This window comes from Capricornis sumatraensis, chromosome 20 (assembly GCF_032405125.1).
Source record: "Capricornis sumatraensis isolate serow.1 chromosome 20, serow.2, whole genome shotgun sequence".
In the NCBI taxonomy this organism is placed as follows: domain Eukaryota; kingdom Metazoa; phylum Chordata; class Mammalia; order Artiodactyla; family Bovidae; genus Capricornis; species Capricornis sumatraensis.
Genome location: NC_091088.1, coordinates 60,378,945 through 60,404,707, shown reverse-complemented (window position 1 = coordinate 60,404,707; position 25,763 = coordinate 60,378,945). Strand labels below are relative to the sequence as shown.

Here is a 25,763-nt window from a genome sequence, read left to right as displayed (position 1 = left end):
CCCACACCCCTTTGCCTGCCTAGAGGCCTCACTCCCTACCCCCCTACCCCCAGGCCTTCCCAGGGACCCTGGGGCACTGTCTCCCAAGGGGTGGGGGTGGGGGCTCCTAGCATGCTTCAATCCTGGCTCCCCCTCGCCCCTCCTCTCCTCTGCCCTTCCCCAAGCAGCTGGTTCAATCAGTGCTCAGAATAGCCCCCCTCTGCCCCAAAATAACCCACAGCTGTGGCCTGGCACTCCCCCCTCCCCAGGATAACACTGGCTCTCCCCTCCCTTCCTGGTGGCTGCTCACCCCTCAGCCTCTTCTCTGCCTCTCTCAGACTCACCCCTGCCTGGCCTCTGGCCTTGGGGATTCTGGGGTCCTGCTCCCTGGCTGAAGCCCAAGAGGGTAGCTCCTGCCCCACCCTTCTCAAGAGGCTGGATGCCCAGTTCTCTCCAGTGAGGGATTCAAGAGGACAGTCTCCCACCCCTCCAGGGATGGATAGAGAGGTGGCAGCCCCAGCCGCTGGGGCAGTCTGGCGTACCAACCCCCAAACCTGCACCCTCAGGGATCACATTGTTCAGGCCTCCAATCACCACCTCCTCGTGAGTCTCAGTCCCCACTTCCATCCTCACAGGGCCAAAGAGTCCAGAACCTCATCCCCTGCCCCGTCAAGGGCCCAGGACACTGCGCCCCCAGCCCCCTCTTCCCTCAGACACAGAAGCCCCATCCTCCCAATTTCTCCCATCAACTCTGGAATCCTGACTCTCGGGCCCCTTCTTTCCCCCAGACCCACCGGGGACTGTGGGTGCTCAGCTCCATCCTTTCCCAGGACCCAGGAGTGCCGGCTCTCTCCTGCCCCCAGACTCAGGAATCCAGGGGCCCAGCCTCATTTACACCCAGGACCCAGGATTCCAGGCCCATAGCCCTCTCCTCCCTTAAGGACCCCTTGTGGTCTCCCACCCCATTTGTCCAGTATCCTCGGCAACCCCTGCCCCAGCTCCAGCCTCTCTGAGTCGCCCCACTCAGGTCCTGTGCACAGTACAGTCTGTCCCCCAGCTGAGGAGGAGGAGGGTGCCAGAGATTCCTGGGGTGTCCCTGTCTCCATCACTCCCCCCGGATCCATCACGGAAGAGATGAGAGGCCACTTCAATACACAGCCCGCGTTCCCCACCCCCCCACAGTTCGCGTCGTGCTGCGGTCGGCTCCCGCCCCCCCACTCCAACCCCATTCTTTCCCCACCCTAATCCTGGTGCTTGGAAGAGGCTAGAAGGGTATTCCAGAACCTTGAGGAAGGGATGGGAGCTTGGGGCAAGGGGTGCCAAGGCCTGGATACTCTCAAGGTCCTTGGCAGGGGTATTAATAGCTGACTGGCAGCTGAGGAGGGAGGGGAGATGGAGCTGGAGAGAGGGAAGCAGACCAGCCGAGGAGGGAGGCTGATGCGGGCAGTGGGGGGGGGGGGACGGCTCAGAGAGGGAAGGTGAGAGGGAGAGATGGGGGACAGAGAGACGGGGCGTCAGGTGTATGGGGCTGGGGAGAAGGATCAAAGTGTCAGCACTGGAGGGGTTAGGAGATCTGGGGTGCAGAGACCTGGGGAAAGGGCTCAGCAAGGGAGAAGGAGATAGGGGGCAAAGATTTCCCCCAGAGACCCCTGTCCGCCATTCCAGCCCTCTCCCTCCAACTGAGGCCCCTTGCCAACTTTCTCTGTCCTAGATCTGGAGCGGGGCCGGCGGGGGGGTAGTCCACGTTCCCACCCCCTCCCCTGCAGCCCTACCCCAGCCTTACCTTTTCATGACCCTGTTCTGGGGGGTGCTGCAGGGGTGCCAGGAACGGAACCGGAGTCCAGCGACCCGAAGATTCGGCGGGGGGCTCAGGGAGCCGCTGGGTGTGTGTGTTGGGGGGGCAGGCCCTGGGGCGGCGGCGGCGGCGGTGGTGGCGGCAGCCGGGACCTCCTGCCCGGCCCTGGCTCCCTGGCTCCGGCTCTCTCTTCCTCAGTCCGTCCTGCCCTGTCTGTCCCCAAGGTTGAGGCCACCCCGGCTAGGCGAGGACGCGGCTACACATGTTGCGCTGGAAGTTGGGCCCCGGACATTGCGGAGGCTGTCGGGGTGTCCTCTCGCCGCTCCGACCCCGTGGGGATCCCCCCTCCGCCCACCCGGGGTGCCCCCCTCTGCCGCTTCAGCCCCGGCTCCTCCCCCCCGTCCATGTGTCCGGTCCCGCCTCTCCCTGTCTCATTCGCAAACCCCCACTCTGTGCCCTCAGTGCCCCCCCCCCCAAGTCCGTGTCTGTCTGTCTGTCTGTCTGGGTCACCTCTGAAGCCGGTGGCTGGTGTGTGTGTTTGCGTAAGGGGCAGGCGGGAGACAGCCTGTCTGGGCGACTGCTTGCCCCTTCCTGCTTGGCCACCTCCCACCTCCAGGCACCCCCCCCCCACGTCCCCACTCTCAAATACAGGCAGACACACACATATACACACACGCATACACGCACCACCTCACTTCCCTGGGATTCCCCTAAACACCCCCAGAGCTTGAGGAGGGAGACACACACACACACACACACACACACTGGAGGGTCTGATGGGCCAGGCTGCTGTTGCCGTCAGGGGCTGTTCAGACAGACAGGAGGACACAGGCAACCAGACGCCCGGCCGGACGCAGGCAGGAGGCGCAGAGCCCAGGTACACACCATGCATCTGGGTTTGGGGGAGGCTCAGAGGGAGGAACCTGGGGGGCCCGCGACACCCAGGCAGGTGGCTCGGGGTGGAGAGAGACAGACAGACCCCTCCCTCCCTCCTGCCCGCCCGCAGCAGCCGCAGCCCTTACAGACACACCCCCCCTCCAGCCCAGCCCCAGACACCCGCACACACAGATCCTCACCGGGCAGATGGCAGACGCACGAGAGACCCCTGGGGGCCAGGCGGACCCACCCAGGCCGACACCCCCGAGCCGGGCACCGGTGGCCAGGGAGGCTGCAGGCGGGCGGAGGGCCGTGGCGGCGGCCAGGGCTTGGAGGAGCCGGAGCGGGAGGGACTCGCACACTCGCTCTGTTCTCACACACTCACACACACACACACACACACACACACTCACTCGGGATAGGATTAACATTCAGTCCTCGTCAGCCCCTGCCGGGAGACCCACAGCCCCCCTCTTGGGCTCCCTCGGGACCCCTCCTCCTGTCATGGCTGGGGGAGAGGGCCGGCCCCCTCCCCAGCTCCCAGCCTCTGCCTTCCCCCTGGGACCAGAGAGTGAGGGGCTGCAAATAAAGACGGGGAGAGGGGAAGGGGCGGGCGAGGGGGGAATGTCGGGGACTCAGGACCCAGACCTGCGCTCCAGGGCCCAGGGGCTGCCCGCCCTCCGCTCCCTCCCCACGCTGAGGTTTGTGAAGCAGGAGGCCATCCCCAGACTTGAGTCTGTCACGCTAGGACCCATCTTTTGGCTTCGTTTACCCTGGGAGGCCAGGCCTGCAAGAAGGACTCCCTCATGAAGCCAGGAATCCAGGCCCCCAGGCCCCTCCTCTCTCAGCCCACCTCCTTCCTCAGTTTCAGGAGTCCAAGGCCCTGTCTCCCTTCTCCGCCTGGGACCCAGTAACCAGAGCCCCCTCCTCTAGGCCTGAGTCCCTTCTAGACCCTCAGACAAACTGACTCCTTAGCACAAACCACCCTCAGGGCCCCACGCGTCCAAGACTCATGGATGTCACTCTCAAGCACCCTATCCATCCTGCGATCTGAGGAAACTGACACCGCTGTACCCCTTCTGTTATTGACAGACCCTGACATCCATCTATCACCCATGGTTATTCAGACATCCAGGAAGAAAGCACCATGTCCCCCCTCCTAGACACAGCCTGTTTCCCCTCAAGAGCAGTTGCCCAGCTCCTGCCCCTCCTGATAGAGAGGGAGGCTAGGCCCCATGCGTCTATAAAGGGGTGGGGTGGAGTGTGGCACAGGACACCTGGGCTCCCGAGAGTGTCTCTGTGTGCCTCTGAGGGGGCAGTTCCGGGATGAGTGGGTGGGGGTGGCCAGAGCCAGGGCTTCCAGCTACCAACTCCAGGGTCACGGAGAGCAGGAGTGAAGGGCTCATATTTCTGAAAAAGAAGAGACTGGGCGCCTGAATTTGTGGGTCCCAGAGGGAGGAAGGGATTGTGCATCTCGATTTCTGGGTCTACGATACTTGGGACACAAAATTCTCGGGTGGGACCCTAAGTCCCAAAGAAGCGGGGACTGAGCTCTTCTTGGGTCAGGGAGAGGAAGGGCTGGCGGCTGGACTCCTGAGACCAAGGGAGGAGGACGCTGAGGTCCTGGACTCCTGAGTCTGATGGAGGACGGGCTGGAGGCGGCTTTCTCTTCTCTCGGATGAATTGGAGCTGGAGGTCCCTGAAAAGCCAGCCTCTGGGTCTTTGTGTAGGATCCTGAAGCTCAGAGACCTGTCTCCCGAATCGCTGTCAAGGGCAGAATCTATGCGGCTGGGCTGCCACCTTTACAGAGGTGCAGACTGCCTTGGGGAACAGGCGCCCGGATTTGGGAGTTGCGGGTCTCGGCGACGCCGCAAGTTCCTAGGGGGCGGCCTTGGTGGGGAACATTCGGCAGCCGACTTCGCAAGTGCGGAGAAGCGGGGGTAGGGGGCGCCAGAGAGCCGGGACTCCGCCCTCGGGGGCGGAGCCTTCCGCCGGACTCCTCCCCCTCCCGCCCTCCTCCCTCTTCCTAGCTCCGGCTCGGCCACCAGCTCCGGCCTCGGCGCCCCCTCCCAGAGCCCCCTCCCCGGAGCGGAGCCCACCCGAGGGCACCTCTCCCGCCCCCCGACAGCCCAGCCGCCCGGACAGAACAGCAGCCCCGGGGGGCAGCCCCCCTCCAACCTCCCTCCAGCCCAGCTCTGCCAGGTCCCCCCAACCATGAATCTCTTCCGATTCTTGGGAGACCTCTCCCACCTCCTAGCCATCATCTTGCTACTGCTCAAAATCTGGAAGTCCCGCTCGTGTGCCGGTGAGACACCCACGGGGGCCGGAGGAAGGGGGAGAGTGCGGGGGACACCCCAGGACTCGGGGAGAGGGTTTGGAGGCATAGGGGGACGGGTCCCCTTTCCCGTCCCTGCTTGCTGGGGGTCCCCCTTCCAGGTCCGGGGTCACCAGGGGGTCAGCTCCTTTCCGCGAATCGGGGATGCATCCAGTTTGGTGGGGGTGGCTCCAGGCACCGAGTTCAGCCTCCCCCGGGCCCCCATCAGGGTGGCCTCAGAGTTGCTGGGACTGGGAACAGGGAGCTGTGGCAGGCAGGGAGGTGGCTGGAAGTTGGTGACGTGGACTGTAGCGGCCAGGAAGAGAGCCGGAGGCAGGCGACCTGTTCTGGAGGCCAGAGGTCAAGGGGGGGTCCTCCTGAGGCCCCACCTTGGATCCGGACTGCAGGAGGACCCTGAGGGTGTTGGGGGTGGCCGTGAGGCCTAGCCCGGGACACAGCCTCGGGCTGGAGTAGCTTTGGGGCCGGGCTGCCCCCTGGCTGTGGGCCGTGGGAAAGAGCCCTGCTCCGGCCGCCGGCTGGGGAGGCCTCCGGGGACAGCTGCCCTCCAGAGCCGCCTCCAGGATTGTTCCAGGCCTTGGCCCCTGGTGTATTGACCCTGCCTCTCTGCACCACAGGGATTTCAGGCAAGAGCCAGGTCCTGTTTGCTGTGGTGTTCACTGCCCGCTACCTGGACCTCTTCACCAACTATATCTCACTCTACAACACGTGCATGAAGGTAAAGGCCTCCTGAGGGGGAGCCAGCAGGAGGGTCGGGGGAGGAGGGAACGTGGGTCCCAGGCTTTAGGGAGGAGGGGGCTAGGGGTCCAGACTGCTGAATCTAAGGGGGGCGGTGACAGTGACTGGGACTCCTGGGTCTGAGGGGCTGGAGGCCAGGACTCCTAGTCTGAAGGAGGAGGGGCTGGGGGCTGGACCCCTGGGTCTGAGGGGGGAGGGGCTGGGGGCTGGGGCCCTGTGCCTGGAGCTGAAGCTTCCTCCTCATCCTCACCCGACAGGTGGTCTACATCGCCTGCTCTTTCACCACAGTCTGGATGATTTACAGCAAGTTCAAAGCCACTTACGATGGGAACCACGACACGTTCCGAGTGGAGTTCCTCGTCATTCCCACGGCCATCCTGGCGTTCTTGGTCAACCATGACTTTACCCCTCTGGAGGTAGACCACCTGCGGGTCCTGGTAGTGGTGTATTGGGGTGGGCTGCGGGAGAATGGCTGTGGACGGTGGGCCCAGTCAGAGGCTTCCTTCTGCAGGGTTTGCTCAGACTTCCTCCTTTTAGGAAATAACGTTCAAAACAGGGGCCCTGGAGTCGGATGACAGCAATGTCACGGCAGCAGCACTCACCAAGTAGCAGACGCTGCTCTGAGCGTGTCACACGTGTCATCGCATTGCTTTTCATGGCAGCCCTATTTTATAGATAGGAAACTGAGGCTCGGGGAGTCAAAATGACTCTTCCAAAATTATTGGCCTAATGAATAGTTCAGGAGTTGGGAACGGGGGCTCTAGGGGGCTAGGCTACTTGGATTTGAATCTGTTACTTTATATTAGCATGACCTTGGAACTTGACTTTTTTTGCCTCAGTTTCCCTATCTGTAAAGTCAAGATTAGGTCACTGTGAGGATTTCCTGACACTAGCCAGCATCGCTTACACAGGGACTTTAGAACCAGAGAGCCAGGATTTGAAGCCCAGGGCTTCCCTGGGGGCTCAGATGATAAAGAAGCTGCCTGCATTGCGGGACACCAGGGTTTGATCCCTGGGTAGGGAAGATCCCCTGGAAGAGGAAATGGCAACCCACTCCAGTGTTCTTGCCTGGGAAATCCCATGGACAGAGGAGCCAGGTGGGCTACAATCCACGGGGTCGCAAATGCTTGCACATGACTGAGTGACTAACACTTTAGAAGCTGTGGGGCTTTGGGCAAGTCATGTAATTTCTCTATGTCTGAGTTTTCTCATCTGTAAAATGGGGACAGTTCCTACTTCATAGGTTCTAACTCGGGACTGATATTGATAAAGCACAGTGTCTGACTGTAGGTAGGAAGTGCTGCCCATGACTGTTGCAGTGCTTTGGCCCAAGTGTATACTTCTACTCCTAAAGGCTAGCTGTCGAGGTTTTTATTGCCTGGTATATTGGTAGGAGCTATACAGTTTCCTGGGAGTAATTTTGAGAGGGACTGTGGTCAGTCTGCCATCTCCTGCCTCCAGGGGCCTGGCAGGAATCAAATTCAAAGCAGTCTTTCCTTCCCCAGTACCACTCACTCCTGCTTGTAAGAAGCTGGCCCTGGAACTTCCCTGGTGGTCCAGTGGTTAAGACTGGTGGTTAAGACTCTGCACTTCCAAGGCAGGGGCTGCAGATTTGATCCCTGGTTGGAAAACTAAGATTCCCGCAAGCCGCCCCTGCTGTGCTGATGTTTTCAACAGAAACTATAATTCAGGAGTTTTCCTGAGATGTGTTACTTGACAGTTTTGGCTACAGATTCCAAATCTATTTCTAAAAGCATCCTGCAGTCTTGACAAATCTGATTGAGGGGTAACTTTGGCCCAAGTGCCCCAGAAATGTCAGAAGGAGGAAACCCAAAGCTTAGTTGCAGGGTCTGGACTTGGCAAACTTCTGATCACCATCATCTTGCATGGAGCACTCACTGAGCTGGACCCATTTTACAGGCAGGGAAACTGAGGCTGGAGGAAGGCAGTGGGGCTTGCTCTAGGTAGAAGAGGCTGGACTAGGATCTAGGCTTCTTGATTCCAGGTTGGGTGGTTTGGTTGAGTGGTTCCCTTATTCAGAAGGAGGTCACTTGTGCAAAGTATTGGCACCAAATCTATGTCTGGCTCTGCACAAATCCGTCATCATCCCATCTGATCCCTTCGCCACCTGAGGAAGCAGACCTCATCATCCCTCTTTCTTTTAGGACTAAGGTGAGGCTCCCAGCTGGCAGTAGTGGTAAATAACCTGTTTGCCAATGCAGGAGATGCAGGTTCAATCCCTGGGTCGGGAAGATCCCTGGAGGAGGGAATGGCAACCCATTCCAGTATTCTTGCCTGGAGAATCCCATGGACAAAGGAGCCTGGCCAGCTACAGTCCATAGGGTCGCACAGAGTCAGACACGATTGAAGCAACTTAGCATGCAAGGTGAGGCTCAGAGGTGAGACCTCACAGAATTTGAACCGAGGTTCATCTGCTTTCAAAACGCATACTTTGTTAGTCTCTTAGTCGTGTCCAGCTCTTTGCAGTCCCATGGACTATACCTGCTAGACTTCTCTGTCCATGGGATTCTTCAGGCAAGAATACTGAAGTGGGTTGCTATTCTCTTCTCCAAGGGATCTTCCTGACACAGGGATCAAACCCTGGTCTCCTGCATTACAGGCAGATTCTTTATCGTCAGAGCCACCAGGGAAATTCTAAAACCCCATGCTACCTCCAATTAAAAAAAAACAAAAAACCCTTGCTAGCATTGGGTGCATGCTGAAAAACTTTTTTAATCATAGAAGGAAAGGATTCCTTAAAAATTCAGATGTCATGAATAAATCAAGTAAAAATACAACAGACCTTTTCTCTCTTTTTTTGTCATGATTCTATTCCCCAAGGCTAGGAATTGGGTATATATCCATTTAATGGATATGTTTCCTGAGAGCCTCAAGTAAACTGATTTACTGAGAACCTTGCTGGTGGATTCTGAGTGATTATGGGAACAAGCCCTGAAGTCTAGCTGCCAGGATAGGAATCTGTTTCTACCCACATCTCAGTTGTGTGGCCTTGGACAAGTTACTGATCCCATGGGCCTCAGTCTTCTCATTTGTATAAGGGGGATAACAGTAGGTCTTAGCTCATAGGGTTAAGGCATAAGCCAGTTAGTAGCTGTAAGGTACATAAAGCAGTGTCTTGAATGTAGTGATTGCTATATAAATGTCACTTCTTAGAAAGACATCCTGTTGGTCACCACTTTGCTCCCACAAACCAAAACCACCCAGGAGGAATCACACCTGCCAGCTGGTGTTGTTGTCTGACTGGAGGTTTCAGTGAATTGACATCTCACAAGTCACCCCAGGTGGGGGTTTGAGGGAACTGGGGACTGAAAAGGGGCCAGCAGCTGTCTTCCCTCTCTTGGTCTCCCTCCTACGATGCCCTGTCTTGCTTGCAAATGATGATGGTCAGTGCTCCCTGAATGGTGGCCCATGACAAGCACTTGGGGACCTCGCTCCCATTCTCTCGTGCATTCATCCAGGCATGGAGTAGGTTCCAGGCACTATGCCAGGGGCTGGGCCCATAGAGTGCCCAAGGTGTAGGCTCCTGGGCCTCACGGAGCTCACAGTCCAGTCAGAGCTGCCAAGAGGAAGACAAGACAGGGGCTGTGACAGTCCTGGGGGGAGGACGGTCAGGGAGGACCTCGCTGATGAGCTGAGGTTGGAAAGAGGTAGAAGAGGCAGGATGTGACTGTCTCGTGGGGAGAGCTGCAGGAACAGCAAGTGCAAAGGTCCTGGGGCAGGAAGAAGGCTGGTATGTTGGAGAACAGACAAGGCCTGGGTAGTCTGTCGTAGCCTGTAGGGACTAGGAGATGAAGCTGGATCAAGGAGAGCCTTGAAGGTTAGGAACTTAGAGCCAAGGTTAGGAACTTGGGTTTTATTCTGGATGTGATAAGAAGTAGCTACTGGAGAGTTTTGACCCAGAGAGTGACACGGTCTGATTTATGTGTCTCAAGCTTGCACATTGAACGTTGCCCCTACCAGGGCAGGAAAATCACCCCCACTTTAGAGAGAAGGAGGTGGGGGCTCTAAGAATCTGGGTCTCTTGCCCAAGGTCTCGTAGAAGGGAAGTCTCAGAGCCAAGATCCCAACCTGGTCCTCCCTTGGGAGAGGCGTAATTGCCAAGTGCTCCGAATACCAGCTCTGAACTCTTCGTTCGAATCCCAGCTCTGCCACTTTCTAGCAATGTGATCCTGGGCATATCTCTTACTGTCCCTGAGCCTCAGTTGCCTCATCTGTAGAAGGGAATGCTGGGGATTTCCTGGTGGTCCAGTGGTGAGGACTCAGCACTTTCACTGTCAAGGCCCAGGTTCAGGCTCCGGTCGGGGGAACTAAGGTCCTGCAAGCCATGTGACTCGGCGGAAAAATAAAGTGGGGGAGAATGCTAATAATTTTACCTCTCTCGTGGGTTGTTGTGGGGATCGACAGAATACGTGTGGGGTGGGCAGAGTGGTTGCTGGCACACGGTGAGTGCCCGGCAGGCATCGTTATCCGCTCTCCCCCGTCACTGCGCCTCCAACCAACACACCCCATGTCCTCCCTCTTCTCTTCCACCCTGTTCCCTTCCGCCCTCTGCCGCCAACTCCCCGGGACCCCCTGGTAGATCCTCTGGACCTTCTCCATCTACCTGGAGTCGGTGGCCATCCTGCCGCAGCTGTTCATGGTGAGCAAGACGGGCGAGGCGGAGACCATCACGAGCCACTACCTGTTTGCACTGGGCGTCTACCGCACGCTCTATCTCTTCAACTGGATCTGGCGCTACCACTTCGAGGGCTTCTTCGACCTCATCGCCATCGTGGCAGGCCTGGTCCAGACGGTCCTCTACTGCGACTTCTTCTACCTCTACATCACCAAAGGTAGCTGCGCGGAGGCGGTAGGGAAGCGAGCCTGCGCCTCCTCCAGCTCCCACCCTCCCGCCCCGGGGAACCTGGCTCCATCTCCTCTGCCCTGGATCCCTTGAAGGAAGACAGAACAAAGGGAGGGTCAGTGGTGGCCTCTGACTTTTCTTCTCTTGGGATTTGTCCTAAGCCCTTTCTCCTGCCCTGAGCTTCCAGATCCACAGTCTCTCAGTCTCACACCTGTTAACAGATCTGAAATCAGCAGCCCCAGCAGCGCTCAGGGAAGCGCGGGCATCTTCTCTGCTGATTGATCTCTGTCCTCACTCTCAGGGACTCAGGCCCACCAGGATTCATTCATTCATTCAGTCAGTCAGTCAACCAACACATTTAGGGAACACTTTCTATGTCCGTGGTCAGGGCTAGGCTCTGAGATACTCCCACAGGGGAAGAGATGGATGAAGCCCTCCCCTCCTTTTTTGTATTATAGTGTGTGTGTGGAGGAGGGTGGGAGGAGGGTGTGGGACGAATGAACAGGAGAAATGACTGCAAACGGTGAGAAGGGGAGAGATGGAAAGGAACCAGGGAGGTGGTGGTGGAGAGTGAGGGGTTGCCGTACATGGGGGTGGCGGTTGGGGGAGGCCTCTTAGAGATGATAATTAAAAGCTAGGTCCCGAGTCAGTTAGCAGGGAGGAAGAGGAGACTGGAGGGCAGAGGCCTGGAGGCAGCGCAGGATTCCCGGCAGGGAGGGCAGAAGGGGGGGGTGGTTTCGGCCACTGCCCATCAGAGATCCAAGGCCTCCAGGCCCAGGAGTCCTTCCAGGATGGAAGAATAGCCAGTGTTAGGAGAAATGGGTCCATGGATCAGTCCCTCAGCCTCAACCCTCAGTAATTCGGGTTGATCCCCCGCCGTGGCTAATCCAGACTCCGGAGGCTGCCCGTGCCAGCCCAGCGTCCAGCCCCTGGTGTGGGCGTGGGAGGCTGTCCGCGCTTTGGGGGCCCCGTGGTCACGCCCTGCCCCGCCCCTCTCTTCACAGTCCTAAAGGGGAAGAAGCTGAGTTTGCCGGCGTAGCCCCGGTCCGTCTCCGTCTCCAGGACAGCGGCGGTGAGAGGCAGTGGAAGGCGACGCGAGATGAAGAGCCTTCCGGTCCAGGGGTGACTTTTTTAAGAACCCACCTCTCCTGGCTCCCCAGCTCCATGGCTGCTGGGTTTCAGGGGGGCGGTGGAGGACCCAGGTGTTGGGGGAGCTCAGGACCTGGGCTGTTTGTAGTTTTTTGCCTTTTAGAGAAGAAAAAAAAAAAATCTTTCCACTATTTAGTTTTTGATTCTGATGACTCCTTTCTTTTCTTACTCTCCGGCTCCGATTTTTATAAACTGTTTTAAAGTGTCCTGTGGGGCGAGGCAGGGTTGGAGATCTTTCCCCTCCCCTGAGCCCCTTGGCTTCCTTCTGGATCCCACCACCCCACCTCCAGCCCCACTGGTCGCCAAACACTAACTCTGCCGATACCCGCCTGACACCTGCCTGCCTGCCGGACCTCTGACCGTGGCCATGAACACACACCCCCATCCACCCCCTGCCCCCCAAACTTTTGCACTGGGGAGAGGGAGGAGGGGAGGAAGTTCTCCCCTGATTTTTCATAGTAATTTTTTCCAGAATTTGGATTTTTTGATCTTTTTTTTTTTTTTGACAATTTAGGGGGGCGTGGGAAAGGGGTTGGCCCGAGGGGTCACATTTTTGTACAGAACTGAAGGTTGATTCTTTGTTCTCTTGAAATAAACTGAGGAAAATGATGCCTCTCTTTTGCTACTCCTTGCCCTCTCTCTGCTGTTTGTGGGGGTACCCCTGACCCCGGCCCCTCTCTCTCTGCTTCTGCTTTATCCTGACCACTGTTGGCAGGAGACCCAGGCCTGAGAGGAGCAGGAAGATAAGAAACTGGGCTTCCTGAGACTAGCTGCACCCTGACCACCGGGGAAGAGGTTTTGGAGGAAGAAAAGATCTCGAAGATTCTTCTTGTCTTGGCACACCACTTCCCTGACAGTTAGTTCTCCCTAATCTCAGGGTGGCAGAGGACAGCCTTCCAGAGTCTGTGATTTGAAAGTCACCAAGAGACAGCCCCCCGCCCCCGTCCCTCCGTCATTTTACATTGTGTGGAACCGCTTTATGTTTTCCTTAAAAAAAAAAAGGAATTGGTTGCCAGCCTTTAAAAACCAGATTTTCCCATTAAAATCGAGATTTCTGGCTCCTCTTGAAAAAATATCCGTCAATCTGACAATGCCGGGTCCTCATTTCTGGGTGGCAGCAGATGGCTGGAATGAATGGCTGGGACGCGAACTCCGCCCCCTCCCCCCGACTCCCGCCGCCTCCCCTAGTCCCCAGGACTTGGCTGAGGGGTTGAGACCATCTATTATTGGGCTGATGCTGTTGTTTTGTGGTTTTGTTCTGTGAAGTTCAAAGGAAAGTGAATATTTGCTGTGTTTCCCTCCAGACTGGCTTCACATCTGGTCTGTTTCCTTCACTCATGTTACCTGCCTGGTCCTTGTCAGCCTTTGGAGTTTTGCCCTGGATTCTGCCAGATCCCCTACATGTCTGCTAAGACCTTCCTTAGTGGGCCCCAGTTCTCCCCTAGGCTGGCTCTGGAAGCTTCAGGAGGCAAGGAGCTGACATTTCTGAGCATTTCATGAGCACCAGGCAGTGTGTTGCATGGGTGAGCCTGCGGGGACCCTCAGAGGCCCCTCCCTTTGCTGCGGAGGAAACCGAGGCTCAGCAGGGGTGCGAGTGGCCGAGGTGGCGTAGGCACCCCAGTTTCCTGCTGCTGGATCCCGGGTGCTTAGCCGCTGCTTGTGGAGCTTTGCAGATGTTTTCCCTTCCTTTCTTGTAAGCCCAGAAGCCTCACACGGAAGATGGAGGAGCAGGCCTGCTTCAGTTGATTCAGGGTCGGGAGCAGGCGTGTTTTTGACCACAGTCTGCAAACCATTGATCTAAATCCGGTCCGAGGCTCTGGTTTGACAGCCAGCTCAGCGTGGGCCCAGAGACATTAAGTGGCCTGTCCGAGGTGATCCAGCCAGTGACAGGGTGAGGACTAGAGCTTGGGGGTTCCTTCTGTCTCCCATGCCAGAAGCCTGCCCTCTGCAGGGTTGCTTCTTCCTCCAAGTGCCCATAGGGACCACAGCCTGTTTATTTCTGCACCCCTAGCACTGAGCACTGCCATGTGTGAAACAAAACAATGGGGACCACGGAGCCCATGTTGGTCTCCCCACAACTCACATCCCTTTGCCCAGTCTGTAAATGAGCCCTCTGCGCCACCATGGCCCTTGTGTGGGTGTGTTTGGATGGCTGGCATAACATTAAACTTCCTTTTTTTTTTGTATTCCTTGCCAACCTATCCCACATAAAAATAAATGGATGTCCAGTTGTTCTAGAAATACCAGAAGGTTCTAGAGCTGCACCGTTCACTATGATGACCATTAGTGCTTGAAAGGTGGTGGCCCCAAGTCAGGGTGTGGTGTCTGTGTAAAATACATGAAGGATTTAAAGAACTCAATGCCCGAGAATGTAAGCTATCTGGCTAGTGACTTTTTATACTGATGATATGTTGAAATGATAACATTTTGGATGTGCATGTTAGTTCCTCAGTTGTGTCCAGCTCTTTGCAATCCCATGGACTGTAGCCTGCCAGGCTCTTCTGTCTACAGAATTCTCCAGGCAAAAATACTGGAGTGGATTGCCATTTCCTTCTCCAGAGAGTCTTCCCAACCCAGGGATCGAACCTGGGTCTCCTGCATTGCAGGCAGATTCTCTACCATCTGAGCCACCAGGTAAGCCCCCAATATTTTGGATACATGGGGTTAAATAAAATGTATATTCATTTCACTTGCCTCATTCAACTTTTCATCCTGTGGCCAGGGGACAAACTTAAATGCCCCATTTCCCTGACACCAAGGCTCAAATTTTACTTCTATTGGACAGCACTGTTCTATTTTTTTATTTTTATTTTTTGGCTGCCCTGCTGCTTGTGGGATCTTAGTTCCCTGACAAGGGATCGAACCTGTGCCCCTTGCAGTGGCAACACAGAGTCCTAACGGCTGGACACCCAGGGAAGTCCTGGACAGCACTGCTCTAGACGTCCTGGGCCACCGTGCTGAACGCTGGGTGCTGAGTGAAGGCTGCCCCTTCCCGGCCCCCGCCACTCCCTTCATGGGAGCTTCACCCATTGGAGTCATCTGCTCAGAGTCTTGTGACCCGAGCACAAGACCCTGATCGGCTTCGGGGTTCTGGAAGAGGATTCCTTTCTCCCCAAACAAGCTTTCAAATATTTGAGGACGAGTATCTCCCCTGATGTTGGTCAGGGAATTGTCATCCTCTAGTCCTTAAACGACTCCTCACTCAGCATGGTTTTGAGCTGAGGAGGTGTCACTGGGGTGAGTTAAAGAAGGGTGGGCCCTCACTGGGCAGCCAGGGGGGCCTGAGTGTTGGCCCTGGTTCTCCTGCCCTCTCCACCGGTGGAAGCATCTTGTCTGTGAACTTGAGCTTCCTCGGCTGGACAATGGGGCACCTCCTGCCTCCCTCCCATGGCCAGTGCGAGCAGTAAAGGGCTCACTGTGCGCAGGCCCGGAAGAAGGATTTCCTTTCCCTCCCATCACTGTCTGTAGCTGTCAAAATGGCACCCAAGGGACTTCCCTGGGGGGCCAATGGCTAAGACTCCACGCTCCCAGCACCGGGAGCCCAGGTTTGATCCCAGGTCAGGGAACTAGATTTCACACACCAAAACTCAGAGCTCCCATGCTGCAACTAAAGATCCCACATGTTGCAACTAAGACCTGGCACAGACAAATAAATAAATAAAACTAAATATTTTTTAAAAAGTGACACTCAGATGGAGAGTCTGGGAGGTGGGATGGAAATGGGACCTGCCACAGAGACACCCCCTCCCCACAAGGAGACCCCTGGCTGCTCGAGGGACCGGAGAGGAACAGACGTGAGAGGACAGAGGGCTGTTTTCCGAAACCCTTCTGGAGGGAGGATTCTATCTTTATTGGTGTAAACAAGGCTCTCTAGTTGTCGGGCATCATGGCGAGGCGGGGGGCCATCGGGGTGCTCAGATAGGGGGACAGGGAGGAGCTGGCATAGCTCGGGCCGTGGGGGCCAGTGGTGGGTGTGTTGACCGGGCCGGCGGCAGACGGCGGGGAGAGAGAGGTCAGGACGACACCGCCCTCGTCCAGGGAGCGCTTGTAGGGGACCGGGGCATCGTTTCGGAGCTCCTGGAAGGCCAGGTAGGCCTGGAAAATCTGCAGGCAGAGGAGGGTGAACTGGAGGCTGGCTGGGGCGGGCTAGGGAGGGGGCCACGGGGCCCAGCGCTCCCTGAAGCTGGGCTTCGTCTGCCAGGAAGAAGGTGGGGGGCCTTCCCCTTCTGCCCGAGACACAGAAGGGGCTTGCGGAGGCCCGGGTGAGCTTTGAGAGCGGTTAAGTTCTTGCCCTGTTAACCCACACCACCCGCCCTGCCCTGCTGGGGGAGTAGGGGTGGGACAGGGGGCCCTCCTCACCCAGATGAGGATGGAGAAGAAAGAGAAGGTGATGGCGGCCTTGGCGCTGTTGCTCCCCAGGAGGAAGTATCTGGGCGGCGAACGGTGCCACTGGTTGGCCAGGAAGCAGAATCCCACAGCCCAGATGCCTGCCCAGATGACTGGGGGGTCGAGGGAGAGAAGAGGGGCGGGGTGGGGGGGGACGGTGGGCTCAGGAAGGGCGGGGGCTGAGGTCTCCACTGTGGCCTCTCCCTCCCAGCCCTCTTTAAAGAACTGCCTGGAGTGGGCTGCTCCATCTGCTGTGGGGGTCGGCAGCCACCTGTGACTTTTTCCATTTCAATCAATTAAAAATTTCAGTCCATTAAAATAGACTATTAAAAAAAATTTCGGGACTTCCCTAGTGGTCCAGTGGTTAAGACTTCGCCTGCCAATGCCAGGAACACAAGTTCAATCTTCGGTCCAGGAGGAAACCACATGCCTTGGAGCAACTAAGGTTGTGGACCACAACTTCTGAAGCCCTCACGCCCTAGGGCCCGTGCTCCGCAACAAGAGAAGCCACTTCAATAAGAAGCCTGTGCACCGCAACTAGAGAAAGCCTGAGTGCATCAATGAAGACCCAGAGCAGCCAAAAATAAATAGGTAAGGAAAAAAATTTTTTTTAAATTTCCACCCCTTGATGGCACTGGCCAAACTTTGAGTGCTCAGCGGCCATGCATGGCCCGTGGCTCCCGCACTGGGAAGCCCAGGCACAGAACAGCTCTGCCCTCACAGAACCTTCTTTTGGATGTTGCTGGACTCAGTGATCTTTAGGGGCCCACCTAGCCCTGAGTCTCTGGAACTGGGCAGGTGTGGAAGAGGAGAGGAAGGAGCCTGAGGCATGAGAAAAAGGAACAAGCAAGTGTTGGGCACTGTGTGCCAGGCTCTGTCTAAGGTGCTCAGCATTGGTTAGGAGGCTAGGCTTGGCTTGGAAGCCTGGATCTGCCGCTCAGGGTCCGATTATACAACCTCCTTGAGCCTCTATGAAATGGGAATCTGAACAGGCCATGCTTCCTCAGGTGGTTCTAAGGAAGAAAGGAGACGGGGTATGGGGTGCCCTTGACACGGTGCCATGACACGTGGGGGCGTGCCCGGGAAGTGTCAGCATTACCACAGGTGTCCTTTCTTGCCTTTCATCCTCAGAAAAATCCTGGAGGTGGTTTTTTGTTTTGTTTTTGGTTTTTGGCCATAACCATATGGCACGTGGAACTTCCCTGACCAGGGACTGAGCCAGTGCCTTCTGCAGTGGAGGAACAGTCTTAAACATTGGACCACCAGGCAGTGGGGGTTCCTATCCCAGCTTCTATGGAAGCTCAGAGAGGGGAGGAGACCTGTACATCAAGGCTGTGCTGGAGGTGAGATTTCAAACCCTGCTCTGCCTGGCGCTGTGCTCTGCACTCTGCCTCCCGCCACTGGTGGCTTTTCAAGAAAGGCTGTGAAGAAGGGAGGTGAATGCCAGGAGAAAGCTGGGCAAAAAGAGAGGCTTCTAGAGTTACCCTCAGGGTCAGAAGAGGTGACCTTTGCACTAAGTCTGAGGGATGGGCAATGATTCCCTGAAATGGTGGGTGCAGAAGAGCTTCGAGAAATGAGGGACGAAGCTCTGGGTCACAGGCAGAGGATGCTCTGAGGTGGCATCCTGGGGGCCCAGGGGAGCCTGGGGGTGGGGGCTGGGAGCTTGGGGCGGGCAGTGCTGGGGCTCACTCACCGGCCAGGATGAGGTCCAGGAGCTGGAAGGCTGTCTTGAAGCGGGTGCTGGAGAGGCGGACCTCGTGAGCGTCCAGGGCCAGGAAGGCCAGCGAGCTGAGGAAGGCCAGCAGGCCAGCCCCCACAGCGAAGCTGCAGGCCGCGCTGTTGCTGTTGAGGACGCAGTGCAGCTGTGAGTTGTCGGTCTTGTTCTGATAGCCGTCAGTCAGCAGGGAGGAGAACACGATCAGGGAGAAGACCTGTGGGTGCGCGGAGGGGCGGGGGCGGTTTCCAGAGCCGGAATGGAGCTCCGTGTCTTCCCAAATCCGCTCCTCATCCCTCATCCCCATCACTGAGCGGGGGAGGGGCAGGGTCTGCCGTCCACTCCCCCAGTGGTTCCAAGCCCTCCCTCCCGGTAACGTCCTCTGAGCCTCCATCCCGGCTGGCGGGCCTCATCCCGCCTGCTGGGGCCCTGCCCCAGCCTCGCGCCAGCCTCCCTGACTCCAAGTCTCCCCACTCAGCTCCCCAGGGAACCTTCCACACTCTGCCCATCCTGGCTCCCAGCACTGCCTGCCCCTCCGCAGCCCTTCACCTCTCCTCACCCCACAAACAGGTACCCGCCGCCAGACCCAACACGAAATGCTTATTAGCACATCACCCGGGACACAGGAAGAGTGAGCAATGAGTCTCTGCCATCCTGTTGATCCCATCTGCCTCCCAGCCCTTCCCTCTGCCTGCCACCGCTTCCTCCTCCCTCCCCACTCAGCTAACTCCTCTCCATTTTCAAAGAGGAACTTGTGAAATATTCCAAAGACACAGAAAAGAACGGAGGAAATGTAACCAACGGTGAGAACCTGACAAACATTCCCCTTTGGCTCAAAGATTCTTTAAAAAACAAAAAACTATTTTGGCAATGCCACACAGCTTACAGGATCTCAGTTCTCTGACCAGGCATCGAACCATGGCAGTGACAGCACCAAATTGTAACTACTAGGTCACCATGGAAATCTCAAGGCTTTTTTTTTTTTTTTTTAAAAGCAAACACAGTGATTTCCCTGGTGGTCCACTGATTAAGAATCCACCTGCCAACGTGGGGGACACGGGTGCAGTCCCACATGCCACAGAGCAACTAAGCCCATGCAGCGTAACCACTGAAGCCGGGTGCTGTAGAGCCCGTGCTCTGCAACAAGAAAACCCACTGCAATGAGAAGCCCACACACCACAACTAGAGAGTAGCCCCTCGCTCGTCGCAACTAGAGAAAGCCTGAATGCAGCAACGAAGACCCAGTGCAGCTGAAAACAAATATGTAAATAAATCAAATCAAACTTAAAAAACTTTAAAAAGAAAAGCAAATACAGCCTTGGGACTTCCCTGGTCAGGGAACTAGTGCCACCTGGTGTGGCCAAAAAACAAGCAAACGCAGTCTCACTGATATGCTGGCCCTGTCGCCTCTGTGGGCACTGCACTCTGCACACCGGGGTAGCACCGTCTGCCTCTACTGCCGGCGTCTGCCGTGTCCATCGATGAAACCTCCAGTGTACTTCACCAGCCCGTGTCATCCTTAGAGTCACCCTAGGATGTGGGCACTGCCAACAGTCTCTCTTTTTTTTAGATAGTGGAGCTGAGGCACAAAGAAGGTGGCGAATGGCACAGAGCCCATCAGCTATGAGGGGGCAGCGCCTGGATCTGAACCCAAGCTGTCTGGCTCTTGAATCCGCTTTGCGCACGTACGTGCTGTGCATAGTCGATCGGTTGTGCCCGACTTTTTGCGAACTCATGGACTGTGGCCCACCAGGCTCCTCTGTTCGTGGGATTCTCCAGGCAAGAATACTGGAGTGGGTTGCCATTTCCTTCTCCAGAGATCCAACCCAGAGATCGAACCCAGGTCTCCTGCACTGCAGGACTATTTACCATCTGAGCCACTAGGGAAACCCTGAACCTGCCCCAACTCCTGCTATGAACGTATCTGCCTGGACCAGATGCCTGGAGGGCAGTGTTTCCTGTCACCGTGATTCAGGGACAATTTGAAGCTCTGGTGGCTTGTCCCTGACGGTCACAACACAGCCTGGCGGGGTGACACCAGGTATGGAAGGAACCGGTGTGTATGTGTTGGGAGGTGGGAGCTGGTCCAGGGAGTGCTTTCTGAATGCGGGGAGGCCTATAAGAACAGGCAGGGTGAAGACTGCGGAGTGGGATGATCTCTGGGGGTCGGGAGGGAGCAGCGGCGGGGCAGGGTCGGCTCCAGGCATGTGAAGGCCCCTCTGGGGCCATGCAGAGATGCACTCCGGTGAGACTGGAGGCCAGGAGGCCGGGAGGCTGGGGAGAAAGCTGGGGCCTGCAGGGTGGAGGGAGTCAAGATTTGAGCAGAAAATGAACCCAGGGGGCTGGATTTAGGAGGAAGTAAGGCTTGATCTGAACTGCACCTTAACTAATAAGTTTTGGGGGAGGGATAAATTGGGAGACTGGGCTTGACACGTACACACTGCTATATATAAAACAGATCACAAGTAAGGTGGCTCACAAGTAAGGGAGATGGTGAAGGACAGGGAAGCCTGGCGTGCTGCAGTCCATGGGGTTGCAAAGAGTCTGACACGACATAGTGACTGAATAACAGGTGGCTCAGTGGTAAAGAATCTGCTGGCCAAAGCAGGAGACCCGGGTTCTATTCCTGGGTTGGGAAGATCCCCTGGAAGAGGAAATGGCAACCCACTCTGGTATTCTTGCCTGGGAAATCCCATGGACAGAGGAGTCTGGCAGGCTACAGTCCATGGGGTCACAAAGAATCAGACACGACTTAGCAACTAAACCACAAAACAAAGGACCTACTGTATAGTATGGGGAACGCTACTCAATACTCTAATGGCCTGTATGGGAAAAGAATCTAAAAAAAGGGTGGATATATATGTATGTATAACTGAATTGCGTTATACAGATTCAGTATACTGATTCCTGAAACAAACACAATATCAACTGTAATCAACCACACTCCAGTAAGAAAAAGAAAAAAGAAAGAAAAAACTGAGGAGGACAGACAGGCAGACAGGAGGAAGGGCATTCCAGGCAGGCCGAACCATGTGTGCAAAAGCCAGCTGCTGCTGAGTGAAGCTCCTGCAGGGGTTGGAGAGAAATCTTAGCTGAGGGATCTGGTATGAAGTGAGGCTGGAAATGCGGGTGGGGAGGCCAGACCCTCAGAGGCCTTGAACACTGGACGGAGGGGACTGGACTTGGTAACCATGGAAAAAATTAAATTTCTCACTTAGGCTTAATTTTATGCATGGCAGGGCTCTCAGCAGAGGATGGCCAGGGTTAGACCTGGGGGTTCAAGGCAAACTCCCGGGTCATGATGGATGGGAAGGGGCTCCTGGGAATCCTGTGAGATTTAGGACGAGACATTAGATTTGGTGATTGATTGGATGTGGTGGTGCCTGGGGATGGGAGGGAGGGAGGAGACAAGGGGAAGGAAGTTCATTAGAATTTGAACTCCTGGACAGGGTGTACGTGGGACCCTTTTGTCTGCACCCAGGACCCAGTGCCAGGCTGGACCTCCGCACACGTGTTGGAAGAGTGAATGACTGGCCCTTCTTTTTGGCTTTTGCCCTGCCCTTTAGAGTAGGAGTGGGGAGGCAAGGATTGCCCCTAAACTCCTCAGCCTCTGTCCATCTGCCTCTCTCCTTTGTCTTACTTGCCTTCTCTGAATAAGAACAAACAAAATAATAATAATGACTTTGTTGTTGTTGTTCAGTTGCTAGTTGTGTCCGACTCTTTGGCCCACCAGGCTCCTCTGTCCACGGGATTCCCCTGGCGAGAATATTGGAGTGGGCTGCCATTTCCTTCTCCAGAGAATCTTCCCAACTCAAGGGTTGAACCTGAGTCTCCTGCATTGGCAGCTGGGTTCTTTACCGCTGAGCCACCAGGGAAGCCCAGTAATAATGACTAGTCTCTCCTTTTGTCCAGCACTTTAGCTCTAAGGGAGGGTATTCACATCCATTCCGTTTCGGGGCTGCAGCACTGAGTCTGCAGGAGGGGAGTGTCTTGCCCTGCTGGTCCGAGACAGAGACAGGTCAAGGACAGGAAGGCTCATTGATCATTTTTGAGCCCAGATACATTTTACCTGCGCCACCTCCCTGCAGCCTCGCTCCAGTCCCGCATGCTCGAGGTTACAATAATTCATTGCTGTTTCACAGGTGATAAATAGAAGCCTTGATGGCGCAGTGGAAAGAGCCAGATGTGTCTGACCCCACCCGCTGGGTGGACCTGGGCCAATTACTCACTGCTTGGCACCTCAGTTTCCCTGTCTGTCCTGTGCCCCAAAGAGGTGGGGGCCTGGCCCTGAAGGTAATTCTCATGACTGGCCAGAGAGGAGACGTGTCCTCTCAAGGTGAGTCATGGAGAGATGGGATTGGAATCCAGCCCCCCTGACTTCCGGGTCCGTGGGCTGTCTGTCTGCTGACCGCCCCCCGCCCCCAAATCCTTGGGCTGCTGTTGGACACCCAAGAAGGGGGCTTGGCTGGGCTGGAGGGACTCCAACCCTCTGAAGCCCGAGTGCGACCTCCTTCCACACCCTTCCTGGCCTGTCCCCAGCGAGGGAGCAAAGATTCATCAGTTAAGGCACCAGCTGGCGGGCGGCCGTGAGAAGGACAGGAGCACCAGCTGCCCAGAGACTCCCTACTGAGGAGCCAGGCCAGGGGGGGAAGGAGAAGAGGGCGGCGGGCGGGAGGAGGGAGGCGGCAGGCAAAGTCCGTGACTGAAGAGTCTGGCAAGGTTGGCGGCCCTTCCCCCCAGCCCTTCTCCACACCAGTCCACACCAGCTGGGCCTCCTTCTCCCTCACCTCCCGCCCTTCCTTCTGAAGCACTGGAAACCTGCGCATCCTTGGGACCTGCCCACCAGCTGGGTGATGTCCTTGGGCAAGTCACTCAACCTCTGTGAGCCTTGGTTTCCCCTTGGGTCCAGCAGGCGTCAATGCCCACGTCATAGGGTCATGGTGAGGAGCGGAAATGCTGACACCACCGAGGGACTGGGAACTGGGGTGTGGAAGGCGTTTTCCCCGCTTCCCTGGGGTGACGACAATGGAGATGAGTCCCCACCACCCTATGCCTCCCCCAACCCATCTCTCTGCTTGATCATAAGTTGGTCCCAGTAATCATTGCTATTGAACTACTTGCCAGGCCCATGGTGACAGGCTGAGAGGCATTGATTTCATTTGGACATACAGTCTTTCCTGATGAGCAGGAAGGACTAGAAACATGAGGGTCTGGAGGTTCAGAGAAATCAAGTTTCTGGTTCAAGGTCACACAGCCCTAGCATGACCAGGCAAGTTATCAAATAAAACGGGGCACTTTTGAGACTTAAAGGAGGTGCTGCTGATAATCACGCCAGGACTGAGCCAGGCAAGCAGGGGAGGATCTTGCTCTATGTGGACACCATGTGGCCAAACTAGGATCCTCAGCCAGGCCTGATAGATCCTTCTGGAATAGGACCCTGGGTTCAATTCCAGATATTCCCCCTACTCCCCTGACCCAGATCAAGTCTCATCATCTCCCTGGGCCTCAGTTCCCAACTCTGCCAAAGGAGCACCATGGAGGCTACACAGTGTAAAGCCCAGAGTCACAGCTCTAACTCCTCAAGCACTGAGGTCCAGAGAACGGCAATGAGCAGGTCAAGGTCACACAGCAAAGTCAGGGGCTCATTGAGGATTTGCCCCCAGGTGTCTTGACTCTTCGAGAATGTGGTAATGATTAAACAAATGCAGGTAAAGTCCTTGCTTGGCACCGTGCCTGGCACACAGCGACCACCCACCCCTCTGGCATCCTAGGTCTGAGAGGTGGAAAATGAATGGGCTGTATTCTCACAGACCCCAGTTTGAGTCCCTGCCTCTTACTGTGTGACCTTAGCCAACAGTGTTCATTGGAACTTTCTGCCATGATGGAAATGTTCTAGATCCTCACTGTCCAATATGAGAGCTGCCAGTCACATGTGGCCACTGAAATGTGGCCACTGTGACTGGGGAATTAAAAAAAAATTTTTTTCTGGCTGCACCATGCAGATTGTGGGATGTTAGTTCCCAGCCCAGGGAACAAACTCCAGCCTCCAGCACTGGAAGCATGGAGTCTTAACCACTGGATCGTCAGGGAAGTCCCTGAATATTTTATTTTCATTAGTTTAGATTAGAATAGTCACATGTGGCGTATGGTTACCCCCTTGGACAGCACAGCCTTCAAAAAAATTATTTAACTTTATCTGATCCTCAGTTTTCTTCTCTCAAAAATGGGGCTCCTGAGCACCCACTTTACGGCGTTCTTTCTTCCCAGGAGAGTTGATAAACGCTCAGAATACTGCAGGGCCTAAAGTTAAGATTCTCAGTAAAGGGTGACTTCATTTACAAGTTCCTTTTGGCTTTGTTCCCCCAGCTGGCCCTTCCTTTCCTCCCACCACCCTGTGCACTGGGTCTGAGAGCTGAGAACCCCTATTTCATGTCACCCACAGGGCAGCCGGCCCACAGGAGGGCCTCACCCCTGCAAAGATCCGTGTGATCGTCTTTGGCCTCTTGAGAAACTGCACAGCTTCACTGTCGGCCAGGTCCTGGAGGCTCTCCGGGATGTGCATGGCGGCTGCTCTGCTGCCTGGGGGGCCCTGGGAGGCCAGAGCAGGGATGCTGGGTTCTGCCGGCTGGGCACTGCCGTCTGCAGGTTCCAGGCCCACCCTGGGGCTCGGCTGCTGCAAGACAACAGGGATGGTGGGGGGTGGTTAGAATCCAAGGTGCAGGGTAAAGGGGCTGCCAGGGATCCCAGGAGGAGGGGGTATGGGATGGAAGAGTATTGGGGAGGGTACCAGGATGGGGTTCTGTGGGGTGAGGGGTCTGCCAAGGGTCCCAGGAGAAGGGGGCAGGGGATGACAGAGAGTTCTTGGGGTCCCAGGACAGGGTTATATGGGGTGAGGGGTCTGCAGGGTTCTTAGAAATTGGTGCATGGGGTGAAAAAGCTGTAAGGAAGCCCCACCTCCAGGTGGGGGCACAGGGTGAAAGGGTGATTCGATGGTCCTGAGTTGGGGTGCAAGCTGAGGGGGCTTCAGAGAATTCCAGAGTGGGGTACAGGGTGAGGGGGCTGCTGAGGATCCTAGGAACTAGGAATGTAGGCTGAGGAGGATGTAGGGTGAGGGGGCTTCCAGAGTCCCAGAAGTGGAGGGGCAGGGTGGGGAGATCTTGGGCCAGGGAGGAGAGGGGGGAGGGTAGGATATTGGGGTGATGTCTCTGACACAGGAGCCAGAGTGCCCATTTTAAGAACTGTGTTAATGGGATTTTTGAGGGATGAGGGGTGCTAGAATGGCGGTCAGAACACCTGGGAGGTCTGAAAACAGGATTCCTTTCAGATTTGGGGGCAACAGCACACAGAGCAGAGACCCCAGGCACCTCAGGGTAGATTTTAGGCTGTCCTGGTGATGGGGTGATTGCCTTAGAATCAGGACCTTCCCTTAGAATTCAGCTCCATCTTCATAAAAGTGCTTCTCCTCAAGTTTGGACCTCAGATGTGTGGGGAACATGGTCTCCGAACTCAGCTGTCCCCTCATAATGGAGGCCAAGCCCCTGGTGCTAAGCTACCTTCAGAGAATCCGGGTTCTTCCTTTAAGGCGTGGAATGGGGGTGGTGAAGGTTCGGGGAGATGTTGCCTGATACAGGGTCAGCCTTACTCTGGAGGCCGGGTTTAAGTCACCTGCAGGCCGGATCTTCCTTCCGCCCACCCTCCCCGTCTGGTCCCCGGCACCACCTCAGCCTTCTTTTTCTTCCTCTTTTTCCCGCCTTTTCGTTCCTCTACAGCTGATTGGCTGCGCTGAAGCCCCGCCCCAATACCCCCGCCTATTCTAGAGTTGACACGAAAGGGGGCGTGGCTTCAGCGGACGTTAGGCGGCCCGCCGTTGGCGGGCTGCGCACGGGAATCTCTGCCCAAGTCCCAGTAGTCCCCGGAGTCTCGCGCCCGC

At 56.2% G+C, this 25,763-nt stretch overlaps 2 protein-coding genes across 2 annotated transcripts; one reads left to right on the top strand and one right to left on the bottom strand.

Moving 5' to 3' along the window:
- Positions 1-4,749: 4,749 nt before the first annotated feature.
- Positions 4,750-12,330, top strand: KDELR1 (KDEL endoplasmic reticulum protein retention receptor 1). Its single transcript, XM_068992238.1, has 5 exons — positions 4,750-4,955; positions 5,600-5,700; positions 5,978-6,136; positions 10,321-10,573; positions 11,589-12,330. The coding sequence occupies exons 1-5, from the start codon at positions 4,865-4,867 to the stop codon at positions 11,621-11,623; spliced, it is 639 nt and encodes a 212-aa protein (XP_068848339.1). The 5' UTR covers positions 4,750-4,864; the 3' UTR covers positions 11,624-12,330.
- A 3,273-nt stretch (positions 12,331-15,603) lies between these two features.
- Positions 15,604-24,418, bottom strand: SYNGR4 (synaptogyrin 4). The gene is made up of 4 exons (XM_068991627.1): positions 24,303-24,418; positions 17,813-18,050; positions 16,093-16,232; positions 15,604-15,837 (listed from the first exon to the last, which is right to left on the bottom strand). Exons 1-4 carry the CDS (start codon positions 24,393-24,395, stop codon positions 15,604-15,606), a joined length of 705 nt encoding a protein of 234 aa, XP_068847728.1. The 5' UTR covers positions 24,396-24,418.
- Positions 24,419-25,763: the final 1,345 nt, after the last annotated feature.

Bases quoted from the DNA above. Each gene is read 5' to 3' on its own strand.
- KDELR1 (XM_068992238.1), top strand. From the start codon at position 4,865: ATGAATCTCTTCCGATTCTTGGGAGACCTCTCCCACCTCCTAGCCATC. The intron at 5,701-5,977 runs GTAAAGGCCTCC...CTCACCCGACAG, and splicing joins TCTACAACACGTGCATGAAG to GTGGTCTACATCGCCTGCTC. The intron at 6,137-10,320 runs GTAGACCACCTG...ACCCCCTGGTAG, and splicing joins ATGACTTTACCCCTCTGGAG to ATCCTCTGGACCTTCTCCAT.
- SYNGR4 (XM_068991627.1), bottom strand. From the start codon at position 24,395: ATGCACATCCCGGAGAGCCTCCAGGACCTGGCCGACAGTGAAGCTGTG. The intron at 18,051-24,302 runs GTGAGGCCCTCC...GCGCACCCACAG, and splicing joins TCACACGGATCTTTGCAGGG to GTCTTCTCCCTGATCGTGTT. The intron at 15,838-16,092 runs GTGAGGAGGGCC...CTCTGCCTGCAG, and splicing joins TCTTCTCCATCCTCATCTGG to ATTTTCCAGGCCTACCTGGC.